Source organism: Rhinatrema bivittatum, chromosome 2 (assembly GCF_901001135.1).
Source record: "Rhinatrema bivittatum chromosome 2, aRhiBiv1.1, whole genome shotgun sequence".
Taxonomy (NCBI): domain Eukaryota; kingdom Metazoa; phylum Chordata; class Amphibia; order Gymnophiona; family Rhinatrematidae; genus Rhinatrema; species Rhinatrema bivittatum.
In genome coordinates, this window is record NC_042616.1 from 203,858,316 (window position 1) to 203,884,455 (window position 26,140).

Genomic DNA, 26,140 nt, shown 5'->3' on the forward strand with positions numbered 1-26,140 from the left:
TACTTTATTTCTCCTTCTACCACTGCTACTCCACAACACTCTTGCCTCCCCATCTTGCCTTCAGCCATATGTAGTGCTAACCCTTAGACCCCAGGAGGGGCAGCTGAATTCTCAGACCAGGTGCAGCAGGTAGAGCCCACAACTGAAGAGTATGTTTTCAGCTGCAATGTCTAGCTTGCTCACTGAGGGGGTAATTTTCAAAAGGAGTTACATGCGTAAATGTAGCTACTATTGTAGCAATTTTCAAAAGCCATTTACTCAAGTAAAGTGCACTTATGTGAGTAAATCCTATAGACAAGTCAATGGCATATATTGTAGCAATTTTCAAAAACCCACTTACTCAAGTAAAGTGAATTTACTCCAGTAAACCTGGTTTTTACTCGAGTAAATGCTTTTTAAAATCAGGCCCTGAGTGCACACTTGACAGATGCCTACAGATAAAGCAAAGACTAAACAAATGCACCCTACATTCTGAGATATTCCTAAAGAAAGAGCGAGAAAAGATCATCAGAACATGGATTCAAACTCCCAGTGAACAAAATAAGAACAAAAAAGGGTACTTTATTTTAAATTGGCAGAAATTATTTACAGTACATTTTTTTATTTCAAACTTCAGCAGATGTTCAGGAAAAAAAAAAACCCCACACCCATTCTGTGCAGGCACTTTGTGATGTCTTTACACAATCTGTACTTTACAGAAGAGAATTGTCCTTTAATTTCTTTTGTGCCTTTTTGGCTTTGGGTTCTTGATCTGTTTCCACTAATTTGGCTTCTTCATCAAGATGCTTTCGTTTACGTTTCTTGTGGCTTGTGTGGTCACTTTGGTAACCGCTGGAGTCACTTCCCTGAACTCTAGCATTTTCAAGCTTCCGTTTTTTCTTTTTCTTAGGTTTTTCCACAGGCAGTCCATTTACACTTTCCTCGGCAGCAACGTCTATTCTGTAGTGAGAAGGAAAGAAAAAAAGCTCAATTTCACAGACCTTGATCTTCCTCTTTACAAAGAAATCCTAGGAAATATTTCTTTACAGAGAGAGTGTAGGGTGCATGGAACAGCCTCCCAGTGGAGGAGGTAGAGACAAACCCAGTATCTGAATTTAAAAAGAATGGCATAAATCCAGGGGATCTCTAAGGAAGTGATGGGAATTGTAATGCTAAATTAATTGGGTGGATGGGCAGACTAGATAGGCCATACGGTCTTTTTCTGCCATCAAGTTTCTATGTAAAGGCATTTTCTACATCAAACTGATGCTATTTCCTGCAATGCAACAATCACATGGGGATCAATTTCTACAAAATCCACCATTAGCAAGAGCAAATATTCAGGCCAGTGGGTTTTTAAAAGGAAATGCAAAGTATGTTCATTTACAGATAAATTTAGGTTATTTTAAATCTAATATCTTTGCAGTTTGAGGTACTATCATAATTTTAAAATGAAAAACCAAATATTTCATTTTGGTTTTAACATAAAATTGCCCCTGCACGTATATTTTCTTAAAGCAAGTTTGTTTACCGTAAATGTTTTCTGTAGATAGCAGGAAGAAAGCAGAGTTGCTTACATGTAACAGGTGTTCGAGGAAAGCAAGATATTAGTCTCCAAACACGGGTGACATCATCAGATGGGGCCCTGATGTGTAAAACTTACATCCGAGTTTCCAGAACTTTGACTAGGCACATTGGGAATGCCCAGCATGCCCTACACCACACATCCAAGCGGGGTCCCTCTCCAGTCTTTTAACATAGAATTACAATTGAAATAAAAAAATAGGAGAAACCTGACTCCGCGGGGTGGTGGGCAGGTTTCATGAGGACTAACATCCTGCTGTCCTCGGAGAACAAATGTTAAACTCTGCTTTCTCTGAAGATAAGTAGGATGGTAGTCCTCACACATGGGTGAATTCCTAGATACAGGCTGCTCCCCAATACAAAAGGGGACCAAAAGATACCTAGCCAGGTGCCAACGGGCACACCATCACCAGTGCTATTGGTAACAGAGAAGGAGACAACCTGAATCCAACAATGGGCCCTAGGTGGGAAGAGTTGGGTTCTGCATCTCAAACAGGTTCCAAAGGACAGACTGGCCGAACCTGTAGCATTGGTCATCTCTATCCAGATAGTAATGAGATGTGAATGTGTGGAGAGAACTCCATGTTGCAGTCTTGCAGATCTTCTCTACAGGAACTGCTCGCAAGTGGACCATCGACGCTGCCATGGCTCTGACAGAATAAGCCTTGACATGACCAAGAAGATGCAGTCCCACCTGGGCATAACAGGAGGAGATGCAATCTGCTAGCCAATTGGACAGTGTCTGTTTGGCAACAGCAACTCCCAACCTATTCTTATCAAAAGAAATAAAAAGTCGGATGGACATTTTATAGAAGGGCTTCCCAAAACCTGTTCTGGGGACCCCACAGCCAATCCGGTTTTCAGGATATCCACAATGAATATGCATGAGATACATTTACATACAATGGAGACTCAGTATATGCAAATTTATCTCATGCATATTCATTGTGGATATCCTGAAAACCCAACTGGCTGTGGGGTCCCCAGGACAGGTTTGGGAAGCCCTTGTCTATGGGCTTCTGTCCGCTCCAGATAGAAGGCTAAGGCTCACTTGCAGGCCAAACTGTGCAGTGCTCATTCGTATTTGTGTGAAAGGGACCTGGGAAAGAATGTTGTCAGCACAATGCACTAGTTAAGATGGAAGTCCAACACCATCTTAGCACTTAGGGTGCATACGCAAGACCACCCTGTCATGATAAAACAGTGTAAGGTGGATAAGACACTAAGGCCTGGAGCTCGCTGACCACCATCAAAAATAAGACCTTCAGATCAGGTACTTCAGGTCACAGGTGCGCAGTGGCTCAAAACGAGCTTTCATCAGCTGGAGTTAACACCATGCTGAGGTCCCAAGACATAGCAGGAGGCCTTAGAGGAGGCTTTAACTGAAGAAGGCCCCACATGAAACATATAACTATAGGCAGTACAAAGATGGGCGTACCATCTACACCTTGGTAGTATGCGCCAAATGCACAGAGATGAACTCTAATGGAGTTGGTCTTTAAATCAGCTTCCAATAGGTGTAGAAGGTAATCAAGCAGTTTTTGTGTGAGGCAGGAGAACAGATCTAGGGCCTTCTGATCACACCACATGGAAAACCTCCTCCATTTCAGTCCATAGGACTTTCTAGTGGAAGGCTTTCTAGAAGCCACCAAGACCCAAGACACATCCTCACAAAGATCAAGCAGCTGCAGGATAAACCTCTCAACATCTAGGCTGGGAGTGACAGGGTCCTGAGATTGGGCTGCTGAAGCCTGCCTTGATCTTGCATGATGAGATCTGGGAAAGTTCCCAGACTGATCAGTCTCCAGATGGACAACTCCCGTAGGAGTGGAAACCAGACCTGTCTTGGCCAATGAGGGGCTATGAGGATCAAAGTCCTCCTGTTTTCGCGAAACTTCAACAGAGTCTTCGCCACTAAGTGAATCAGATGATATGCATACAGAAGACTCTTGCCCCCAAAACGGGCAAGGACGTTCGAGGCTAGTTTGCAGTCTAACCTGTACAGGGAGCAGAACTGCAGCAGGGGGGACGTGAACAGATCTACATCTGGGCTCCCTCAGAGGCAAAATATCCGATTTGCTACCCCACTGGTCCAGGGACCACTCATAGGGTCTGAAGGCTCAACTCAGCCCATCCACTACCACATTCTCCGCCCCAGCCAGTTACATGGAACTGAACACCATCCTGTGGGACAGGGTCCATGACCAGATCTGGACCACTTCCTGACAAAGGAGGTATGATCTCGTGCCTCCTTGCTTGATGACATACTACATGGCTACCTGGTTGTTGGTTTGGATCCGGACAACTTTGTTGGACAGCAGATCTCTAAGAGCCCATGCGCATGCCTGATCGCCCGAAGCTCCAGGAAATTGATTTGAGCAGATCCTGAGCAGACTAGAGACCTGGGTGCATCTATATGAGCTCCCTACCCCAGGATGGATGCATCCGTGGTTAGGAAAATTTGGGTAGGGGGACTCCGAAAAGAGATCTCCCATTCCAGATTTGAAAGTACCTGACACCAGGTCAATGAGTCATGGAGAGATGGGGGTGACTTGGATGCAATCTGAGTGGCCTGGTGCTACTGTAATCTCAGGATCCATGGGCTCTGCACATGCGTAGACGTGCCATGGGAGTGACATGGCAGTTGCGATCATATGGCCAAACAGCCTTAACATATGCCAGGCTGACACCTGCTAGCTCTGCTGAATCTCTGCTGCGATGGTCGTCAAGGTGACAGCCTTTTGAAGATTAAGAAAGGCTTTGGCCTGAGCCGTGTCTAGCAGGGCTTCTATGAAGTCAAACTGAAGTGACGGGTTGAGAGGGGACTTTGGGTAGTTGAGAACGAACCCTAGTGACTCCAACACATGGATGGTCAAGAGCATTGACCTGGCGGCCCCTGCCTGAGACATGCTCTTGACCAGCCTATTGCCCAGATAAGGGAAAAAATGCACTCCCAGCCTGAGGAGGTGCGCCGCCACCATGGCCAGGCACTTTGTGAAGACTCATTGGGGCAACACCCGGTACTGGAAGTGCTGTTTTCCCACCACAAATCAGAGATACTTCCCGTGACGAGGGAAGATCTTGATATGTGTATGTATCCTTTAGATTGAGGGAACATAGCCAGTCCCCTTTTTGTAAAAGGAGAATCAAGATGCCCAGGGAAACCATCTTGAACTTTTTTTTTTTTTTTTAGAAATTTGTTCAAGGCCCTTAGGTCTAGGATGGGACAGAATCCTCCTGTTCTCTTTGGAATCAGGAATTATTTGGAGTAGAATCCCTGCTTCTTTGCCCTGGTGATACGGCTCAACAGCCCTGGCCATTAAGAGGGAGGAGAGCTCTGCTAGTAGTACTACCTGATGCATTACCGGCCTCAAAATAGGCGTAGAGGGCAATCTGGCATGATACCCAATACAATCAATTGATACTGTGGGAATGAGTGGTGATTCCCACAGGCCTGGAGACAAAACTAGCCTAACTCCAGCCTTTCTTAAAACAATCTTTATTCACAGCTTCAATCATATACATAACAGTAGACTGCCTTTACATTCAGACAGTGTACTCTCTCTACTCACAGTTTGTACTGCTTCATCTCAGCTCAGTGTTTGGACAGTGTTACGTTACAGGAGCTGCCTTTCTCCTGGAGACCTGGGCCTGGTCTGGTTATCCCCACCTGGATCCCAGCTTTTATGCCCAGTCTCTGATTATGCCTTCTGGCCCCACAGCCCCACAGGGTCCTGCCCATAGAGCATACTCACCTTAAGGAATTTAAGGTGGACCAGGCATCTAGCCTGGTCCTGAACAGGAAAAAGGGAGAACACTAGGGGCTGCCTCACATACCCCTCCCCCTCAGCTTGGACCCGTCGGGCCAAGCGTCCCTACTCCCTCATGGATCCCATCCAGGAGAAACCAAGACCTCCCAGTCCCTGTCCTCTGGCTTCCGACCAGCTATGCTTGGGAACAGGGATCTCATGACATGCTCACCCCCATCTCTTAGGGTTACCTTCGACAACATAACGACCACCACCGAGTGTACTGTTCACGCAGTGCACATCCCCAATCTTTTAAGTTCTTTGCTAGTTCAGGATTCAAATTCCACCTTGATGGAGCTTTATGGACCGACTGGGGGAACCACCAGTGCTGGTTCCTCCCTAACCAGCTACACCCGCTTCCTGGCATCTGATGTAGAGCCCCTCCTTGGCTCCACAGGGCCTCCCTCTGGGCTCTCCACGGTTTCGTCTGTAAAGTCTGCAAAGCTTCCCTCTGGATTCTCCACAGTGTCCACCTCTGTACATACTGGCCACTCGCCAATGCCAGTTGCTGGCTCCTCCATGGTCTCACTCCCTAGGGTCTTTGCAATGCCACCCTCTTGCTTGCCTTTCTGTTCCCTCTTTCTCTGGGCTTGTCATGGGAGTTGTCTCTGGACTTCCAGTAGTGTTTGGACACCCTACAGGGTCTTCCTCGGGACCTTCTGAGGCACTGACTTCCAACTTCTCAATACTGCCTCCAATTGAGCAGTCTGTGTTGCCATCCCCAGGGCTCTCTGTGACTCTTTTCTCAGATATCTTCACAGCCACCTTTCTCAGGGCTTCTCATGGGAGCAGTTTCTGGACTGCCACACATCAGATATCTTCACAGCCCCCTTTCTCAGGGCTTCTCATGGGAGCAGTCTCTGGACTGCCACACATCCAATTCCTCCATGAGCTGTTGGTACTCCTTTGTCCATGCCAGTCTAGGCATTACTTTCTTGCCTGCACCCTTGGGAGTGTGTTCCCTTGCTCGATTACCCTGGCTAGCCTTTCCAACTGCCAAACCTCGAGCCTCAGGTCGTTCCCCCCCCCCCCCCCCCCGCCCCATGACCCGGCTCTTGGGACCGGGGAACTCCCACTACACTGAAATACATGCTATTTTTCTTTCCAGACCTCTGGCTGCTTTTGCTTCGCCAATTGCTGCAGTACCCTGACTGCTTCACTCCAGATTTTCCTGTGGCTGCACACCTTCCCTGCAGAGTGGCTCTCACTGGAAGAGGGTCGTGCCCTGTTTCCATTCACCACACTCACTGTCCATTCTGGCAGCTTATCCAGAGCCACACCCTACTCAGCACAGCGCTGCTGCACTAGTGTCCCCTTCCTCTTTTCAAGGCAAAAAAACAAAAAAGCCTACATAACCAGCAATAGCTAAACCACTTTTAATCCCTATCTACCTCCAGCTGGGCTTCTCCCATTAGCCGGTACAAAACTACCACTTCCTGGCTGTCCCTGCAACCAGGCCCACTCACAGTTTCTTTGCTACCTGAATCTTTTACACTTTGGTTTTTTTTTGGTTTTTTTTAAATTTCAGTGCAGCTTGTGAGCCATACCCTTTCATACAAGCTACCATGCTCTGTAACCCCTTGCACTCTGTTTAGAGCCACAGGTCCTCTTCACAACTCTCTGTATTCCCAACAGACACTTTCTTGGAGGCTTGGGGGTTTTTTGCTGTGCCAAATTTAGTCTGCCTCCAACCTTTCTTAAAACAGTCTTTATTAATAGCTTCAACCATATACATAACAGTAGACTGCCTTTACTTTCAGATGGTGTACTCTCTCTATTCACAGTTTATACTGCTTCGTCTCAGCTCAGTGTTTGGACAGTGTTACGTTACAGGAGCTGCCTACCTCCCGGAGACCTGAGCCTGGTCTGGTTATCCGCACCTGGATCCCAGCTCTTATTCCCCAGTCTCTGGTTACGCCCTCTGGCCCCACCTGCCCTACAGTTTCACACCCCTAGAGCATACTCTCCTTAAGCAATTTAAGGTTCCCCTATTTACAGGCAATTTAAGGTTCCCCTATTTACAGGTAAATAGGGGAACACTAGGGGCAATACTTCACAGTATCCTTGACAGAATTGAAAGAACCCACTGGTTTGAGATTATACTGGGCCCCTGGTTTGCAAAGAACTGCAGCCTGCTCCTGACCAGAGGGTCCACCATCCTGGGTACGGGCAACTGGCCTATACTCCCTAAGACCCAATCAAAATCCTGTCCCTGGAGATGATTGAGGCGCCAGCTGGATCTTGGGGGCTCTCTGCTGCCTGGGGCGGCCATGGGAGACCTGATGGTGTTGACGAGAGCAAGAAGGAGGAGGATAGTACTTTAGTGAAAGAAAGAATTCCTTGGCTCCAGTCTCACTAGCCTCCTAGAAGAGGTGGATGGATCTGGAGTGCTGGCAGAGAATTATTGGAGGATTTCATGGTGGTCCCGAAGTTGGGGCACAGTGTCCCTCACCTTATCTCTGAAGAGATTCTCCCCAGTGCATGGCACATCAGCAAGTCATTCCTGTACCTCTGGTCAGAGATCCAAGGCCCACCCCCATGCCATTCGTGGGCGCTTATTCCCGCTACAGAGACTCTTGATAGCATTTCGAGAGTAGGTTGTTCAAACCTTGTTTTTTCCATGCTCCAGCCCTTTATGCTGGAGGAAGTCTGGACTCTATTTTAAATCCAGCTTCCAGGTCACATGAAGGCAATATGTTGGTCTCTGCCACATACTCATCTGCAGGTCCTTGAGGAGTTTCTGACCATGATAGCTGCAGAATCCTCTGGGGGTTGAAGGAACTGAAGAAGCCCAAAAACATCTGTCCTCTGTTCCTTTTCCTTTCTATTACTCTGAGAGCTGGGTCCATGTTGGTGCCATTGGATGACATAACCCAAAAATTATGGCCAAGTCATCGACCGAGAACCACTGCTTATCTCTGGGAGTAAGCAACAAGAACTGGATCTACTCTTTAGGATTTTTTGGGTACTTGTAACTTGGATTGGCCACTATCAGAAATGGGATACTGAAGAATCTTTGATCTGACTCAGTATCTCATGTTTTATGTTATTATATTCTTAAATACAGGATAAGCTTAATAAAAATATCATTAAAGTTGTATGTTAGAAGAGCTGAAATATAACCGAAGTTCTCAGCTCTGCCATATGTCCTGTTGAGATTCTGTGACATTTGAATGGAAGCACAGATTGAACTGAAGTTCAATTCCTGCAATAAGACAACTGTGTCTGACTTTTCTATTAGTACAGAAGACAGCATGGATTAAATAAGTGTGGTAGCCTTGACACAGACATTGAAGGCTTGCTGAAATTAATGCACGTCAGGTGGAACTCATGTACTTGTATATTGATACAGCATCGGAAAAATTTTCAAACTGTCTGCATTGAAACAAACACCACACACACTTCTGACCTGCAGGCTTTGCACCAATTTTCAAAACAAAAGTTAACGCGTACTTTCATTCTGAAAACAGCTACAGGTACGAAGTACCCGCAATCACTTTACCTGTTTTTTTCTGGGAGTACAATTGTGTTTGGAAAGTATATGTGAAGATGTGGGAATGTCATCTGTGTGTACTTCCCTAGATCTAAATGCAATCCAGGAACATCTCCTCTTAATGTAGCTACTGGGGATAAGCAATTTTCAGACAGCTACTGTTTACTCATGGAAATTACTTTGAAAATTAAATAGCAATGCTTCTTTCAGGACAGTGGTTGTGGCCACTTTGTGAACGCTATTTGACATCTGAAAACTGGGCCATTTATAACATCCCAATCTTTAGTTTTCAGCATTTTATTTTTTTGTATATATAAAAGGCTACATGGATGTCTTTTATATTTAGAGCACCCAGTTGTCTGTAACTATCAGACGAGAAATACTTTGTGCTTGTAAAAACTGTGCTACTTGTTTATTATGAGCCATGTTGGGACAAAGAGGGAAAGTGGAAGGAATCCGTACAGCTGACAGAATTGGACAGAGGTAAAAAAGAGAGAGAGAAGGAGGGGGTGGTGGCAGGAGCAGCAGCAAGCTATTTCCCACAATTCTGTGGCAAAAGGAAACTGCTGCTGCAGTTGCAGCACTGAAAACCAGGAACCCAGATTAGAGTAAAACAGGACCACAGTCCCCAGTTACCTGCAGCATTCTGTGGCAAGAGTCTGAAAATTCTGCAGCAATGAGGTAGCACATTTGCACATTGGAGAAATTACTTACCTGATCATTTTGTTTTCCTTAGTGTAGACAGATGGACTCAGGACCAGTGGGTATAGTGTACTCCTGTTAGCAGTTGGAGACGGATCAGATTTCAATCTGACGTCAGCCCTAGTACATATACCCCTGCAGGAAGTGTAGCTCTTCAGTATTCTCCTCGAAAAGCATTGTGGATATATGTGTGACTGACTAATTTGAATAACTTGATTAACTTTATAACTTGGTTAACTTAATTAATTTGAACCAGCTGAATTGGTTATAGCTGGAGACTGCCAGTGCCCTCAACCGAGAAACGTTGATACCCAGTAGGATGGGTGACCTATCTGAAGGAAAGCATGGCTTACCCGTGAATCACTCGCTCTTGGGGATGTCACCCGAGAATTCCATGAGTTTCGGCAGCCGTGGGTGGGATGCCGAGTCCATCTGTCTACACTAAGGAAAACAAAATTATCAGGTAAGTAATTTCTCCATTTCCTAGCGTGTAGCAGATGGACTCAGGACCAATGGGATGTATAAAAGCTACTCCAAAACCGGGTGGGAGGCTGCCCGTGACTCACTTAGTACTGCCCTTGCAAATGCTATGTCCTCCCGAGCCTGAACATCCAGGCAGTAAAATCTGGAGAAGGTGTGGATGGAGGACCATGTCACTGCCCTGCAGATCTCGGCGAGTGACAGCATCTTGGTTTCCGTCCAGGACACTGCCTGGGCTCTAGTAGAATGGGCCTTGACTTGTAAAGGCGGTGGCTTGACTGCTTCTGCGTAGTCCACCTTGATGACTTCTTTGATCCAGCGGGCTATGGTTGCTCGCGAGGCCGCTTCCCCTTGCTTCTTCCCGCTGTGAAGGACGAACAGATGGTCCGCCTTTCATACGGATTCCAACCTTTCCAGGTATCAGACTAGGAGTCTGCAGATGTTGAGATGGCATAGACTTCGAGCCTCTTCCGAATTCTTATGCTCATCTGGCGATGGTAGCGAGATGGTTTGGTTGAGATGGAAGTGAGACACCATTTTGGGGAGGAACGACGGAACTGTGCGTAACTGTATGGTTCCCGGGGTGAGTCTGAGGAACGGCTCCCGGCAGGACAGTGCTTGTAGCTCGGATATACGATGGGCCGAACAGACTGCCAGCAGATAGGCTGTCTTTAATGTTAATAGTCCGAGAGACAGGCCGCGGAGAGGTCTGAAGGAGGTTCCTGCTAGGAAATCCAGGACCAGGTTGAGGTTCCAAAGAGGGGTGATCGGATCTGCTTGACTCCTTTCAGAAAGTGGGAGACATCCGGGTGAGAGGCTATGCTCTCACCCGGATGTCTCGCTCTTGGTTCCGTAGCATGACAATGCGCCCACCTGTACCTTGATGGAGTTGAGAGACAATCCCTTCTGTAGGCCGTTCTGCAGGAATTCCAAAACTACAGGAATTTTGACTGAGCATGGTATGATGTCGTGGTCCTCGCACCAGACTTTGAATACTCTCCAAATCCTTATGTATATTAGGGATGTAGAGAACTTGCGTGCTTGGAGTAGGGTGTCAATTACTGCCCCCGAGTATCCGCTCTTCCTCAGGCGAGTCCTCTCAATGGCCAGACCGTAAGAGAGAATCGAGCTGGATCCTCGTGGAGCAGGTCTCTGTGTGGAGGTAGCAGAAGGGGGCTCCCTGTCAGCAGTCTTCGCATGTCTGCGTGCCATGGTCTTCTTGGCCAGTCTGGGGCCACTAGAAGTACTGGTCCCCTGTGGTGTTCTATCTTGTGGATGATTGCGCCAAACAGGGGCCATGGCGGGAAGGTGTTATAGCTGAGTCTCCTGTGGCTAGGTCTGTACCAGGGTATCGATTCCCTAGGACTGGGGTTCCCACCTGTGGCTGAAGAAACTGGGCACTTGGGCGTTGGACCGGTTTGCCAGGAGGTCCATGGTTGGTGTTCCCCAATGGTTTACAATCAATTGGAATGCTGTGGTTGACAGCCTCCATTCTCCTGGGTCTAGACTTTCTCTGCTGAGGTAATCCGCAGTGACGTTGTCTTTCCCGGCGATGTGGACGGCCGAGATCTCTTGAAGATTCGCTTCCGCCCATGACATTTGGAGGTCTATTTCCAGAAACACCTGTTGGCTTCTGGTTCCTCCCTGATGGTTGATGTAGGCCACTGTTGTGGCGTTGTCCGACATTACTCTGAGGGCTTTGTCTTGGAGTCTGTGATCGAACCGTAGGCAGGCTAGTCTGACTGCCCGGGCCTCTAGGCGATTGATGTTCCACTCCGACTCTTCTTCGTTCCATTGTCCTTGGGCGGTTAGTTCCTGGCAGTGTGCTCCCCATCCTCGTAGGCTGGCATCCATGGTGAGCAGGATAGTCTCGCTTCCTGGCTCAGATGGTCTTCTTGTAGCCACCACCGTAGCTGGGTCCGGACCTTGTCTGGGAGCTGAAGGTGTATGGTGTAGTTCTGGGACAGTGGATTCCATCGTGATAGTAGTGAGCGCTGTAGGGGTCTCATATGAGCTCTTGCCCATGGCACTACTTCCAGTGTGGATGCCATGAGGCCGAGGATCTGTAGTAGTCCCATGCTGTGGGGTGAAGTTTGCTCAACAGGGTTCACAACTGGGTCATCAATTTCGATCTCCTTGTCGGTGTCAGGGTGACCTTGTCCTGTTTGGTGTCAAACCGGACTCCCAAGTATTCTAAAGATTGGGAGGGCTGCAGGCAGCTCTTGCTTGTGTTGACCACCCACCCGAGGCTCTCCAGTAGTTTTGACTCTGTTGGTCGCCTGGTGGCTCTCTTCTTTTCAACCTGATCAGCCAATCGTCTAGGAAAGAGTGTACACAGATTCCTTCCTTCCTTAGTGTTGCTGCCATGACCACTATGATCTTGGTGAACATCTGCGATGCTGTGGCTAACCCGAATGGTCATGAAGCATAGAAAACGCTGATGCTCTTGATGGATCAGAATGTGTAGGTAGGCTTCCGACAGATCCAGGGATGTAAGGAATTCTCCCGTTTGTATCGCCCTTATTACCGAGCGTAGGGTTTCCATGCGGAAGCGAGGAATCTTCAGGTGACGGTTGACCGACTTGAGGTCCAGGATGGGCCTGAACGTTCCTTCTTTCTTGGGAACGATAAAATAGATGGAATAATGTCCAGTATTTACTTGTTGAGGAGGCACCGGTGTTATAGCCTCTAAGGCTAGTAATCTGGCCAGTGCAGCTTCCACTGCCATCTTTTTGGAAGGGTCGTGGCAGGGGGATTCCACAAACCTGTCCGAAGGGAGGTGGTGAAAATCCAGGTAATATCCCTCTCGAATGATGGCTAGGACCCACTTGTCCAAAGTTATCGCAACCCATGGCTTCCTCTTTTAGATGGATCGGCTGATTCTCATTGTGGGGTGCGGCTGGGGCCTGGGCCTGAGCTGGCCTCCCTTTTGTTGTGCTTGTTCTGAAAGGACTGGCTCCGGCCTGCGGGGCGGGTCGCTTGATATGTGCTTCTATATGGGTTGAAGCGCTGTGATCCTCTGCCCCTGGAAGTTCAGGGAAAGGGTCACTGGTTCGGGGGAAGGGTCCCCGGTTTCTCTTATTTCTCTGGTAGCTGCGGCAGTGGGGACTCGCCCCATTTGTTGGCTAGTTTCTCTAGTTTGCTTCCGAATAGGAGGGTTCCCTTGAAGGGCATCCTTGTGAGTCTCGTTTTAGAAGATGCGTTGGCTAACCAGTTTCGGAGCCAGAGTTGTCTTCTGGCTGCCACAGCAGATGAAACTCCTCTAGCTGCGGTATGCACCAGATCCGAAGTGGCATCCACGAGGAATGATACTACTGGTTCCAGGGCTTCCCCAGGAGTGTTGTTCCTGGTCTGTGACAAGCAGGCGCGTGTCACCACGGCACAGCAGGCTGCAATCTGTAGAGACATAGCGGAGACGTCAAAGGACTGTTTGAGGATAGATTCCAGACGTCTGTCTTGAGCATTCTTGAGTGCTGCTCCTCCCTCCACTGGGATAGTAGTGCGCTTCGAAACCGCGCAGACCATGGCATCCACTCTCGGATATGCCAGGAGATCTTTGGTGGCTGGGTCCAGAGGGTACATGGCTGCCAGAGTCCGCCCCCCCTTTGAACGTAGTTTCCGAGGCATCCCATTCCAGGTCAATTAGTTGCTGGACGGCTTGTAATAGTGGGAAATGACGGGCGGTCTAACGGAGTCCCACTAGTAGGGGGTTTGTCTTAGGTTCCCCTGAGGCTCTTGTGCCCATGATAGCAAGCTCTTTTAAGCTGTGTGTGACCAGGTCTGGAAGCTTGTCCTTGGTGAAGAAGCGTCTCATGGCTCGGTGGGGCTCTGTCCCCGGGAGTTGTCCTTCCTCCAGGGGTTCTGAATCCTCATCAGAGTTGTCGGTGTCCCCGAAGGTGAGGCTTCTGGGCAGTGGGATCACTTCCCTGGGCACAGAGGATCCCGGGATGTTGAGGTCCTCTGGTGGAGCTTGTGGCCATATTATAGGAGGCCCCGGCTGCATGTGGACGAAGGTATGCAGACCTTTGAAGAATTCCACCCAGGAAAGAGATGCTGGGTCTAGACTAAGGGGTGCCGTGTCCCTGGAGAGCCCCGCTGTGCAATGCTAGGTCCGGCGTACTACTGGTGAGGCTGGAACCCGGTACTAGCTGGGGAGGGCCATGAGTTGGATCCCCTAGGGCCTCCTCGCACTGTATACTGTGCAGCTCTAATGTGGCATGCTGGGCAAAGGCCCTGAACCTTGACTTTCTTTTCCGATGGTGCCATGGCTTGTGCGCGTAAGATGCAGTTGCGCGCTCCGGTGCGTCTAAGTTGTGGGCGTAGGTTTGGTGTGCGCTCAGGAAGATGTGCGTGCTGTTGTGCACACAGATCGAAGTTATGCACCCGGCACGGTAAGCGCATGGCTATGCGCATCGCTTGTGTGAGCAATGTTGTGCACGCAAGGTATTTGTGCGCATGGCTCGCCTCTGTGTGCACGGATCGTAACAGCGGACAGGGCAATGAACAGATCAAAATGGTGATGGCGACCACGCGGACAATATGGCGACCACCTCGGTGGGTCTCCACGTGAGAGGACCCTCAGATCTGAACGGGGTCTAGCCCTGCTAGGGCAGATCAACCCGGTGGCACTGGTCCCGGCTGGCGACCTGTGCGACTCCTCTAGCTTCGGAGAGCAGAGACTTTTAAATAGATTTCTACCTTACCTTGTCTCAGTGCTTCCCGGTCTCGTTCCGGGCGGTCTCTGGCTGCGAGGGGAAGACGGAAAATACCTTCACCGCTGCACTCAAGGTTGCACCTGCTGCCTCTCAACCTCACCCGATGTCAGGGGCTAGGTCCCAGCCGAGGGTCAGCCACCAGACTGAGGCTTACCTCAGAGGGATCCCGGAAATCACCTCGGGAATTCTCAATTGGGGAGGGACCCAATGGGTGTCACCGCAGGAGAGCGGGGCTCGTCTGTAGAGGTAATATTTCTTCTTATTTTGGTATTCTTTGGTAAAATTACTCTAACGCTGTGCTAGCGTGCATAGAGTCCCTAACTGCTATGGAGAAGGAAAATACTGAAGAGCTGCACTTCCTGCAGGGGTATATGTACTAAGGCTGACATCAGATTGAAATCTGATCCGTCTCCAACTGCTATCAGGAGTACAATATACCCACTGGTCCTGAGTCCATCTGCTACATGCTAGGAAAACATGGTTTAAAAACTTGTGCTCTATACCGGCTCCAGCGACTCCACCCTCGGGGTTAATCGATGGCGTCTTAGCAAAAGCAGCAACTATACTTGGCTGTCGGTTGTCTTCAGTGCTAGGTAATCCTTCTCTCACTTTAGCTTTTCTTTTTGTGTGCGGCATGGTTCAAGTAAATGAAAGTCCAAAGAAATTAGACAGAAAAGCCAAGCCAAAATTTCGACAGACCAGGAGCTGCTGCTTTCACGTCCTCAGTGGTCGGCGGCCATCTTGGTCTCCCTGACCTGCCTGGCTCCCTGACTTTTGAAACAACTTTGAGCCCGGGGGCTCCAACAACGCCCGAACCTCCTGCGCGTGGTGAGTTCCTTTCATTTCAAGATCTGCATACCCCTGACTTACAGAGAAGAGCAAAAGAGAACTTTGCTTCTTCGGAGAGCCCGATAGCCCCGAGCTCCAGTAAGCAGGGAGAGGGAACCGCTCGCTGCACAGAACAACGAGAAGAAGGCGCAGTAGCAGAGGTAGGAAGTGAGAATGGATCGTTATCACTTACTTGCTCTACTCCCTTAATAGCTCCTTCCCTGGGTGAAATCAGGAATATACTGTTTTCAATGCAGAAGTCCATAAACGCACTAACTACGTCAGTACAAGAAGCAATATTGAAATCTCAGAAAATGGAGGAGCAGAATGAAAAATTAATAAAACGTATAACCCTGATGGAGGGTAGAGTTGATAATATGGCTAAAATACAAGTGAATTTGATAACATCAGAAAAAATGCAAGAAAATAAAATGGAACTGCTTGAAAATCAGATAAAAAGAGCTAACCTGAGAATACTAAATTTCCCGAAGACCAGGATGATGACGGCAAAAGATTTATTCTCAAGTTATTTGATGAACATTTTGAAATATTCCCAAGATAATTTACCATTATTATCGAGGATTTACTACTTGCCACAGCGTAATCCGAAGGATAAGGGGAATGATCAAGAAGAGAATCAACCAGATGAGGATGTGCGGATTTAAACCTTACCGAATTTTTAGAGAAATCTTTTGAATCTGAAATAAAAACTAGAGCAACAGTATTGATTCAATTTGCAAGTATAGTTGACAGAGATAAAGTACTAAGATCATATTTTAGATTTCAGAAATTGAAATTTTATGGATATACAATACAGATATTTCCAGACATTGCAAAGAGTTCCCAGATAAAAAGAAAAAAGTTTCTTGCAATGAGGGGGGAAGCTATAGAGCGTGGAGCAAAATATTTTCTACGTTTTCCATGTAGGTGTATATTAAATTTCAGAGAAGCAAAGTATGTTTTCATTGAACCCGAACAATTGCGGGTATTCTTAGATTCTCACTCTCAATCCTAGAGAAACTCTGAATAGTAGTTGGGGGAAAAAAAAAAATGGGTATGGTGTCACTCTCTGTTCGGTTTAGGCAATTTAATGGATATAAATATTTCTTAGGAGTATTGCTCTAGTTTCCTCTTGGTCTCCCCATAGATTTCTTTGGGGATTTATTCAATATGATTACAGATATAGGGTATTCCGCTTTACTTTTTGAACGCTGACATAAATGCTTGAAATTTCTTTTTTATGGTGTATCTGTATCTGTAAGATTCATATTGTAATTATGTTTTCTTGTAATAATGAAAAAATTCTATAAAATATAAAATATAAAAACTTGTGCTAGGATTAGCATGGGTACATGCAAATTCCAGTTTTAATGAAGTAATTAGGTATTAGCCTGCAGAGCACGGAGATACAATGGGCCAGACTGCTTGGGTCCATTTTCCTTTTTTTTTTTTTTTTTTTTTTTTTTTTAAATCACTGGAAAATTTATGCCTGGGTCATGTGTGGAGTAAAAATTAACTCACGTGTGATCTTCATTTGGGTGAAATCAAGCTTTGGGAAAACTGGTTGTGGGAAATCTCGTCACAAATTTTAGCTCTTGGGATGCCAGAATAGGCCTGTTTCCTCGGGGATTATCCTACCAGAGGACTGCCTGAGCTGAGTAATGATCTGCATCATTTCTGCCCCTGCCAGCACTCAACTGAGCAGAACCCAAGAGAAGAGCAGATCTGCCAGAGATGAGAAATTCAGCTCGGCTGATCCCAAGATCCAGTCCAGCCACATCCCTGGGATTCACTTGTCATGAATAACCTCAAACTTACTGCTCCAGATCACCTCCAAAAATCAGCTTAAATACAGAGATTAAAAAATCAAATCCAAAGTCATTCTTCTTACTTTACAACTTCCAGATGCTCCACTTTAACTGGCTGCACGCTGGTAAACTGCCAAATTAAGCTTCTTGGGTTATTTGAAAACTACCACTAGGCTAGAAGACTTTTCATGGAATTTAACAATATGGCTGAACATTAATTAAACTTGCTCAATCTTGAAAGACTAGAAACACAAGCACTGAAAGAAAATCTTGAAAGACTAGAAACACAAGCACTGAAAGAAAAATCACTCCTGCTCAAGTCTGCAAAAGTAAGTTTATAAAAGCTGAGCTTGATGTGCACTTTGAGCAGGGTAAGGGATGGCTCCTACTACTGCTGAAAATTCACTTTTCTACCTTGCAAAAGCAAGTTACTAGGACAGTTCTCTCACTAATTGTTGTTTTAAAAATCCTGTTTTCTACTCTGCTCCGATTCAAGCTAACCACTTTGTTTTTTCTGCTTCCTTCTGTTTTTATTCCATGTTTAGCATGGGTTTTCACTTTACTCACACTTTTTCCATTTCGTGAGCTTTTGTTTTTTTACATGCAACCCCCATTTCGATTTCATCAGTTTACGGGATCCCACATTCATGTGTTCCCCACCCCCCCACACACACACAAATAAAAGAAAGTCTGCGCTAAAAAATGCCACAGGTTTTAACATGGGTTTTGTTATATTGACCTCAAAATTACTAAATGGAGCTGTGACCTGGAGGAAAGGTGGCTACTTAGGGAAGAGAAGATAAAGCCAGGGTTAGAAAGGAAAAGAAACAGGTGGGATACTGGAATGATGTCGGAGAGAGGGAGGCTGGGAGATGCACAGGACAGGATGGAATCCTACATCAACACTACCCAAGGAAGAGACCGCAGCAGTCCGAAAAACCTGCATCTTTAAAGATTTCTTAACCTAAAAGGTAATGGGGCGGATTTTAAGAGCCCTGCTCGCCTAAATCCGGGCGGATTTAGACGAGCAGGGCCCTGCGTGCCGGTGGGCCTATTTTACATAGGCCTACCGGCGCGCGCAGAGCCCCGGGACTCGCGTAAGTCCCGGGGTTTTCAGAGGGGGCGTGTTGGGGGCGGGCCCGATCCACATGGCGTTTTCGGGCCGCGCCCTCCGGACCCGCCCCCAGGTCGCGTCCCGGCGCGCTAGTGGACCGCTGGCGCGCGGGGATTTACGTCTCCCTCCGGGAGGCGTAAATCCCCCGACAAAGGTAAGGGTGGGGTAGGGAGGGGAAGGTGAGGGGAGGGCAAAAGAAAGTTCCCTCCGAGGCCGCTCCGATTTCGGAGCGGCCTCGGAGGGATCGGAGGTAGGCTGCGCGGCTCGGCGCGCGCTGGCTATACGGAATCGATAGCCTTGCGCGCGCCGATCCTGGATTTTAGCGGCTACGCGCGTATCTACTAAAATCCCGCGTACTTTTGTTTGCGCCTGGAGCGCCAACAAAAGTACACAAACGCGCCGTGTTTGTAAATCTACCCCATTATCTCTACCCACTACTTAATTTTCTTTTCATTATTTAATATTTTTTGACAAGCAAATAGTACTCACTTTCTACATTTTGTCTTGGGTTTTAAAATTTCAAGAACATAAACCAAGATAGAAAGAGCAACTTTAGCTTAGAATCAACCAAAAGAAAGAGCAAATTACATTATTGTGTCTGATATTGCTTATATCGATAGACCTTTACCTGTCACTAATTAGTTTTCCCCAAATACAGAACACGCCGACAGCGTCAGAGTCTAGGCGGAACACTTCAAACTCCAGTTGATCTCCAACCTTCACCTCAAGGCCTTGCCATTCCTCAACTGACATTTGATATGGCTTTGGTATGGAAGCATTGAAACAGCCATGAACCAAACAGCCTATGTGACTCAAAGCCACTTTGTTGACCACACCCTAGAAATAGAATACAATACCATCAAAAGCTATGCCAAATTCAAAAAGGAAAAAGCACACAAAAACAAGAGAATTTTTTTTTTCAAGTGCAGCATCTCTCTTCTGCACCTTGTGCTTCCAAATCAATTGGAATCAGCCTCCGTTTGGTGATGATGCTGCAAGTCTTCATTTGTAATTACCCAGGGCTGTTCCCTCTATTTTATATTTCCTTAGCCCCGTCATTGCAGCGACAGTTCCTCAGCTGAGAGCCATGCCTCAGGGATCCTTCCAGGAACCTGCAATCATGGACCCCCAGGTCTGGTCACTAGATGTTGCCCCTGCATGATGTCTGGACTCCCTCCTCATCCCAAGAGCTGCGAAAGCTACAGTCACAGCATTGCCAAGCCTGGCTGCTCAGGGGACCAGAAATCTGTCTAGGAATCAAACTCAAGCCAGCTGCGTAGCTATGCTTGCTATTGACCACAGGGCTAGCCCCATCTCAGGTATATTTTTAAGGAGGATTTTGAATTTCAGCCTGTTCCACTAGTGAATTAATTTTAGACAGACTAAGACCATGAAATAATTGTAAATTTGAGTAACTTACTATTTTTCATGTACTGAACTCATGTTTTAAATTAATATGCCTCTTAAGTCATTTTCAAGTTAATGTCACAGCATAAACAATACAAGAACCCAAAATTAAAGGCCTGCATAACTTTTGGATGTGTTAAACTCCTGAAATTACATTTATAAAAGTGTTTTTTGAAATCATATTTAGGATTCTTCACACTAAATAAAGCAACAAAATTGTGCTACTTTAAAAATACATCTCTTTGCTATACAGAATTTTGACTTCTATAAAATGATATGCAATTCTTGACTTTAAAATAAATAAATAAATAAATAAATAAATAAATAAAACAAAACAAAACAACCAGGATTATATAGATAAAATTGTTCTAAAGGAACACTGGCAAATTGTATGGGCAAAAACATAGCAACATAGATTAAGATGGCAGATAAAAGAGCAAAATGGTCCATCCAGTCTGCTTAACAAGTTTTTTAGGGTAGTAACTGCCTCTCCGAGCAACAATGCAATACATTGGTCCATAAAAGGCTACATACAGACTTGATGTTGCAGGTTCAACTGGCTATTTAAGTTCATCTGGTTCTCTGACTAAATGTACATAAATATGCCTAATGGACATTAATTTTAGATCCCCTGAAAACCAGGCCTATTTCCAGCCCTTAAGGATCTGGACTGTTCACATGCAATGTGGAATATTCCAGTAGAAAACCACTTCCTGCTGCTGCTGGGAGCTTCCATTTTATGCCACAAGCAGCAGCAGCTCACAAATGCCAGCAAATAAGAAGTTACTGCTTGCCTGATGATTTCTTTTTCCTTAAGGTGGACAGATGGATTCACGACCAGTGGGCTATGCACCTCTACCAGCAGGAGGAGATGAAGCAAGCTGAAATCCCAGTATATATACCGTATTTCCACGCATATAACCCGCGGGTAATGTGCGTTTTTACCTACCCCGCATGCCCCCCGCGGGGTATAAACGTGGGCGGGTTATCCAGAAAAAATTTTACAGCAGCGGTTAACATCTCTCTCCCCCCGCCCCGGCGCGTCACGCTGTATATCCCTCCGCCCACTCCGCCGCGGGCATTGACTCGGCTACACGTGGACAAACTTTCCGACCAATAAAGTTTCCCGACTCTGAATAGAAGCGAAGGAGGAAACAAAACAAAGCGTCAAGGAGAGCGCGCATCTGATAGGCTGCAGCTGAGAGGAGTCCGTCCTATCCCTGCGCCCGGCCGCTTCCTGATTGGTCAGGAAGGAACGAGGGGACAACGAGAGAGGAGGGTCAAACTCCCTCGGGAAGCAAAGCGCCGGCGATGTGAGAGGGAGCGGCTCGCACCCCGGGGCAGGCCATGAAAATGCTGGGCATGTACGTACCGGAGCGCTTCTCGCTGAAGGCGTCCAGCGTGCAGGACGGCATGGGGCTGTACACGGCGCGCAGAGTGCGCAAGGTCAGTGTGCCGGCGGCCCCGCCCCCTCGGACAAGCGCCCTGTCTGCCCGCGGGTTATATGAGGAGGCGGGGTATATTAAAGGTTTCTTACATAAATTTTGAAAACCTGCGGGTTATGTGTGTGGGCGGGTTATATACGTGGGCGGGTTATTGTCGTGGAAATACGGTAGTCCTGCCACGACATCAGCCTGCCAGTGTTCTCTTCAAAGCAACTGTGGGCAGACTAGCAAACAACTTGATTAAAAAACAGATAACCATTTCTGTACTCAGCCAACAGGAAACACTGAACTCAGGCAAGAAAGTATGCATACTAGGCTAGGGATGAACACTTACCAGTAATCCCTTGGAATACGTAACCACACAGGAGGACCATCACACGATCATTCAACAGCCAAGGGCGGGAAGCTGAATCCATCTATCCACCTTAAGGAAAAAGGGAGTTATCAGGTAAGTCGAAATTTCTCATTTCCTAGCATGTGGATAGATGGATTCAGGACCAGTGGGATGTACCCAAGCTACTCCCAAATAGGGTGGGAGGTTGCCTGCAGTCCAGTCAACACCGCACGTGCAAAGGCTGCGTTCTTCCGGGCCTGCACATCCAGACGATAATACCTGGAATAGATGTGTAAGGAGGACCATGTTGCAGCTTGGCAAATGTCGATGGGAGACAACATTCTAACCTCCACCCATGACACTGAGTGGAATGAGCCCTAACCTGAATAGGCAACGGCTATTCAGCGGCCACATATGCAGCTGTAAACACATCCTTATTCCAGTGCCCTATTGTAGCCTGCAAAGCTGGCTCGTCCTGTTTACCTCCACCATGAAGGACAAACAGGCAATTCTGTCTTTTGGAAAGGTTTAGAAACCTCCAGATACCTCCCAACATGTCTCTTGGCATCCAAAGGACGCAACAGGTGATATCCTCTGCATCTCTTTCCCTATCCAGGGACAGAAGGGAAATGGATTGATTCAAGCGAAAATCCAAAGACCATTTCAGGCAAAAAAAAAGGAACGGTATGCAACTATATCACTCCTACAGTCACCTGAAGGAATGGCTCCTGGCAAGACAAGGCCAGCAGCCTGGAAATTCGATGCACAGAACTTATTGCCACCAGAAATGATCAAAACGTAGGGCCCACCAAAAATCCAAACACAAGATTTAAGACTTCACAAGGGTACTGGTAACCGCAAGGGAGGATGAAGATGTTCTCACTCCCCTTAAAGAAACGGGCCACATCCGGATGAGCTGATAAGGATTCACCATTCACCTGGTCCCTGAAACAGACAAGAGCCGCTACCTGTACCTTCAAGGAATTAAGGGCCAACCCTTTGTTCAACCCATCCTGCAAAAATTCCAAAATGAGCGGAATCTTAACTGAACGAGGAAGCATTCCTCAATCCTCACACCAAGCCTCAAACACTTGCCAAACCCACACAGAGGCTAAGAAAGTGAAGAACTTTCATGCTCGTAACAAGGTGGCAATCAGAGACATGGTGGAAGGAGAACAACCAATGGGACAGTGCTATACCGGGGTACAAATTATATCGCAATGACAGAGAGGAGAAAGCAGGAGGCGGTGTAGCGCTTTATGTACAGGATGGCAGAGTCCAACAGGATAAACATCCTGCATGAGACTAAATGCACAATCAAATCTTTATGGGTAGAAATCCCTTGTGTGTTGGGAAAGACTATAGTGATAGGAGTATACTACCATCCACCTGGCCAAGATGGTGAGATGGACAGTGAAATGCTAAGAGAAATTAGGGAAGCTAACCGAATTGGTAGTGTGGTAATAATGGGAGATTTCAATTACCCCAATATTGACTGGGTAAATGTATCATCGGGACATGCTAAAGAGATAAAGTTCCTGGATGGAATAAATGACAGCTTTATGGAGCAATTGGTTCAGGAACCGACAAGAGAGGGAGCAATTTTAGATCTAATTCTCAGTGGAGCACAGGATTTGGTGAGAGAGGTAACAGTGGTGGGGCCGCTTGGCAATAGTGATCATAATATGATCAAATTTGAATTAATGACTGGAAGGGGGATGGTAAGAAAATCCACGGCTCTCATGCTAAACTTTAAACAGGGAAAATTTGATAAAATGAGAAAAATAGTTAGAAAAAAACTGAAAGGAACAGCTAGAAAGGTAAAAAGTGTGCAAGAGGCGTGGTCATTGTTAAAAAATTCCATCCTAGAAGCACAGTCCAGAAGTATTCCACACATTAAGAAAGGTGGAAAGAAGGCAAAACGATTACTGGCATGGTTAAAAGGGGAGGTGAAAGAAGCTATTTTAGCCAAAAGATATTCATTCAAAAATTGGAAGAAGAATCTAACAGAAGAAAATAGGATAATGCATAAGCGTTGGCACATTAAATGTAAGGCATTTATAAGACAGGCTAAGAGAAAATTTGAAAAGAAGTTGCCCGTAGAAGCAAAAACTCACAGTAAAAACTTTTTAAAAAATATCTGAAGCAGAAAGCCTGTGAGGGAGTCAGAGCACTTAGAGAAGATAAAGCCTTCGCGGAAAGATTAAATGATTTTTTTGCTTCGGTGTTTACTGAAGAGAATGTTGGGGAGGTACCCGTATCAGAGAAGGTTTTCATGGGAAATTATTCAGATGCACTGAACCAAATCACGGTGAACCTAGAAGATGTGGTAGGCCTGACTGACAAACTGAAGAGTAGTAAATCACCTGGACCGGATGGTATACACCCCAGGGTTCTGAAGGAACTCAAAAATAAAATTTCAGACCTATTAGTAAAAATTTGTAACCTATCATTAAAATCATCCATTGTACCTGAAGACTGGAAGGTGGCTAATGTAACCCCAATATTTAAAAAGGGCTCCAGGAGCGATCCGGGAAACTACAGAGCAGTTAGCCTGACTTCAGTGCCAGGAAAAATAGTGGAAAGTGTTCTAAACATCAAAATCACAGAACATATAGAAAGACATGGTTTAATGTAGGGGTGGGCAATTCCAGTCCTCGAGGGCCACAAACCTGTCGAGGTTTTAGGATATCCTAATGAATATGCATGACATAGATTTGCATACAACTGAGGCAGAGTGCATGCAAATCTCTCTCATGCATATTCATTAGGGATATCCTGAAAACCAGACTGGTTTGTGGCCCTCGAGGACCGGAACTGCCCACCCCTGGTTTAATGGAACAAAGTCAGCATGGCTTTACCCAAGGCAAGTCTTGCCTCAAATCTGCTTCACTTTTTTGAAGGCGTTAATAAAACATGTGGATAAAGGTGAACCAGTAGATGTAGTGTATTTTGAGAAGGTGTTTGACAAAGTCATGGGATAGGTGGTGATGTTCTTTTGTGGATTACAAACTGGCTAAAAGACAGGAAATAGAGAGTTGGATTAAATGGACAATTTTTTCAGTGGAAGGGAGTGGGCAGTGGAGTGCCTCAGGGATCTGTATTGGGACCTGTACTTTTCAATATATTTATAAATGATCTGGAAAGAAAAACGACGCGTGAGGTATTCAAATTTGCAGATGATACAAAATTATTCAGAGTAGTTAAATCACAAGCAGATTGTGATAATTTGCAGGAAGACCTTGTGAGACTGGAAAATTAGGCATCCAAATGGCAGATGAAATTTAATGTGGATAACTGCAAGGTGATGCATATAGGGAAAAATAACCCATGCTATCGTCACACAATGTTAGGTTCCATATTAGGAGCTACCACCCAAGAAAGAGATCTAGGTGTCATAATGGATAACACATTGAAATCATCGGTTCAGTGTGCTGTGGCAGAATGTTGGGAATTATTAGAAAGGGAATGATGAATAAAACGGAAAATGTCATAATGCCTCTGTATTGATCCATGGTGAGACCACACCTTGAATACTGTGTACAATTCTGGTTGCCGCATCTCAAAAAAGATATAGTTGCGATGGAGAAGGTACAGAGAAGGGCGACCAAAATGATAAAGGGAATGGAACAGCTCCCCTATGAGGAAAGACTAAAGAGGTTAGGACTTTTCAGCTTGGAGAAGAGATGGCTGAGGGGGGATATAATAGAGGTCTAGAACGGGTTAATGTGAATCTGTTATTTACTCTTTCAGATAATAGAAAGACTAGGGGACACTCCATGAAGCTAGCATGTGGCACATTTAAAACTAATCAGAGAAAGTTCTTTTCACTCAACGCACAATTAAACTCTGGAATTTGTTGCCAGTGGATGTGGTTAGTGGAGTTAGTACAGCTGTGTTTAAAAAAGGATTGGATAAGTTCTTGGAAAAGTCCATTACCTGCTATTAATTAAGTTGGCTTAGAAAATAGCCACTGTTTTTACTAGCAGCAGCAACAAGGAATAGACAGCTTTTGGGTACTTGCCAGGTTCTTATGGCCTGGATTGACCACTGTTGGAAACAGGATGCTGGGCTTGATGGACCCTTGGTCTGACCCAGTATGGCATGTTCTTATGTTCTTACAGCAGAATAACCACACTTCAGCAAGCGAGCCCTCTCAAGGGCCATACAGTTAGACAAATCACCTTTGTGAACAACAGATCCCTGTACACCAGAAGGCGGAGGGGGCAGTCTACCATGAGCCTTTGCAGATCTACATACCGTGGTCTCCTGGGCCAACCGGTGCCACCAAAAGCACAATCCCCCTGTGACCTTCGAACCTACAAACCATGAGCCATGGGGGAAAGGTGTACCGTACTTGATCTCCAGCCAAAACTGCATGAGAGCACCAATACCCAACGACTTCGGATCTCTCCTGCAACTGAAGAATCAATTAACCATCG

The 26,140-nt window shown here is 46.4% G+C and overlaps 1 protein-coding gene across 1 annotated transcript in view; it reads right to left on the bottom strand.

Moving 5' to 3' along the window:
- Window positions 1-541: 541 nt before the first annotated feature.
- Window positions 542-26,140, bottom strand: part of TWISTNB (TWIST neighbor) — a 40,976-nt gene continuing 15,377 nt past the window's right edge. The window contains exons 3-4 of the mRNA XM_029589044.1: window positions 19,141-19,349; window positions 542-939 (exon numbers count right to left, since the gene is read on the bottom strand). Of these exons, the coding sequence (XP_029444904.1) occupies window positions 693-939; window positions 19,141-19,349 (456 nt within the window). The 3' untranslated portion in view covers window positions 542-692. The remainder of the gene's footprint in view (window positions 940-19,140; window positions 19,350-26,140) is intronic.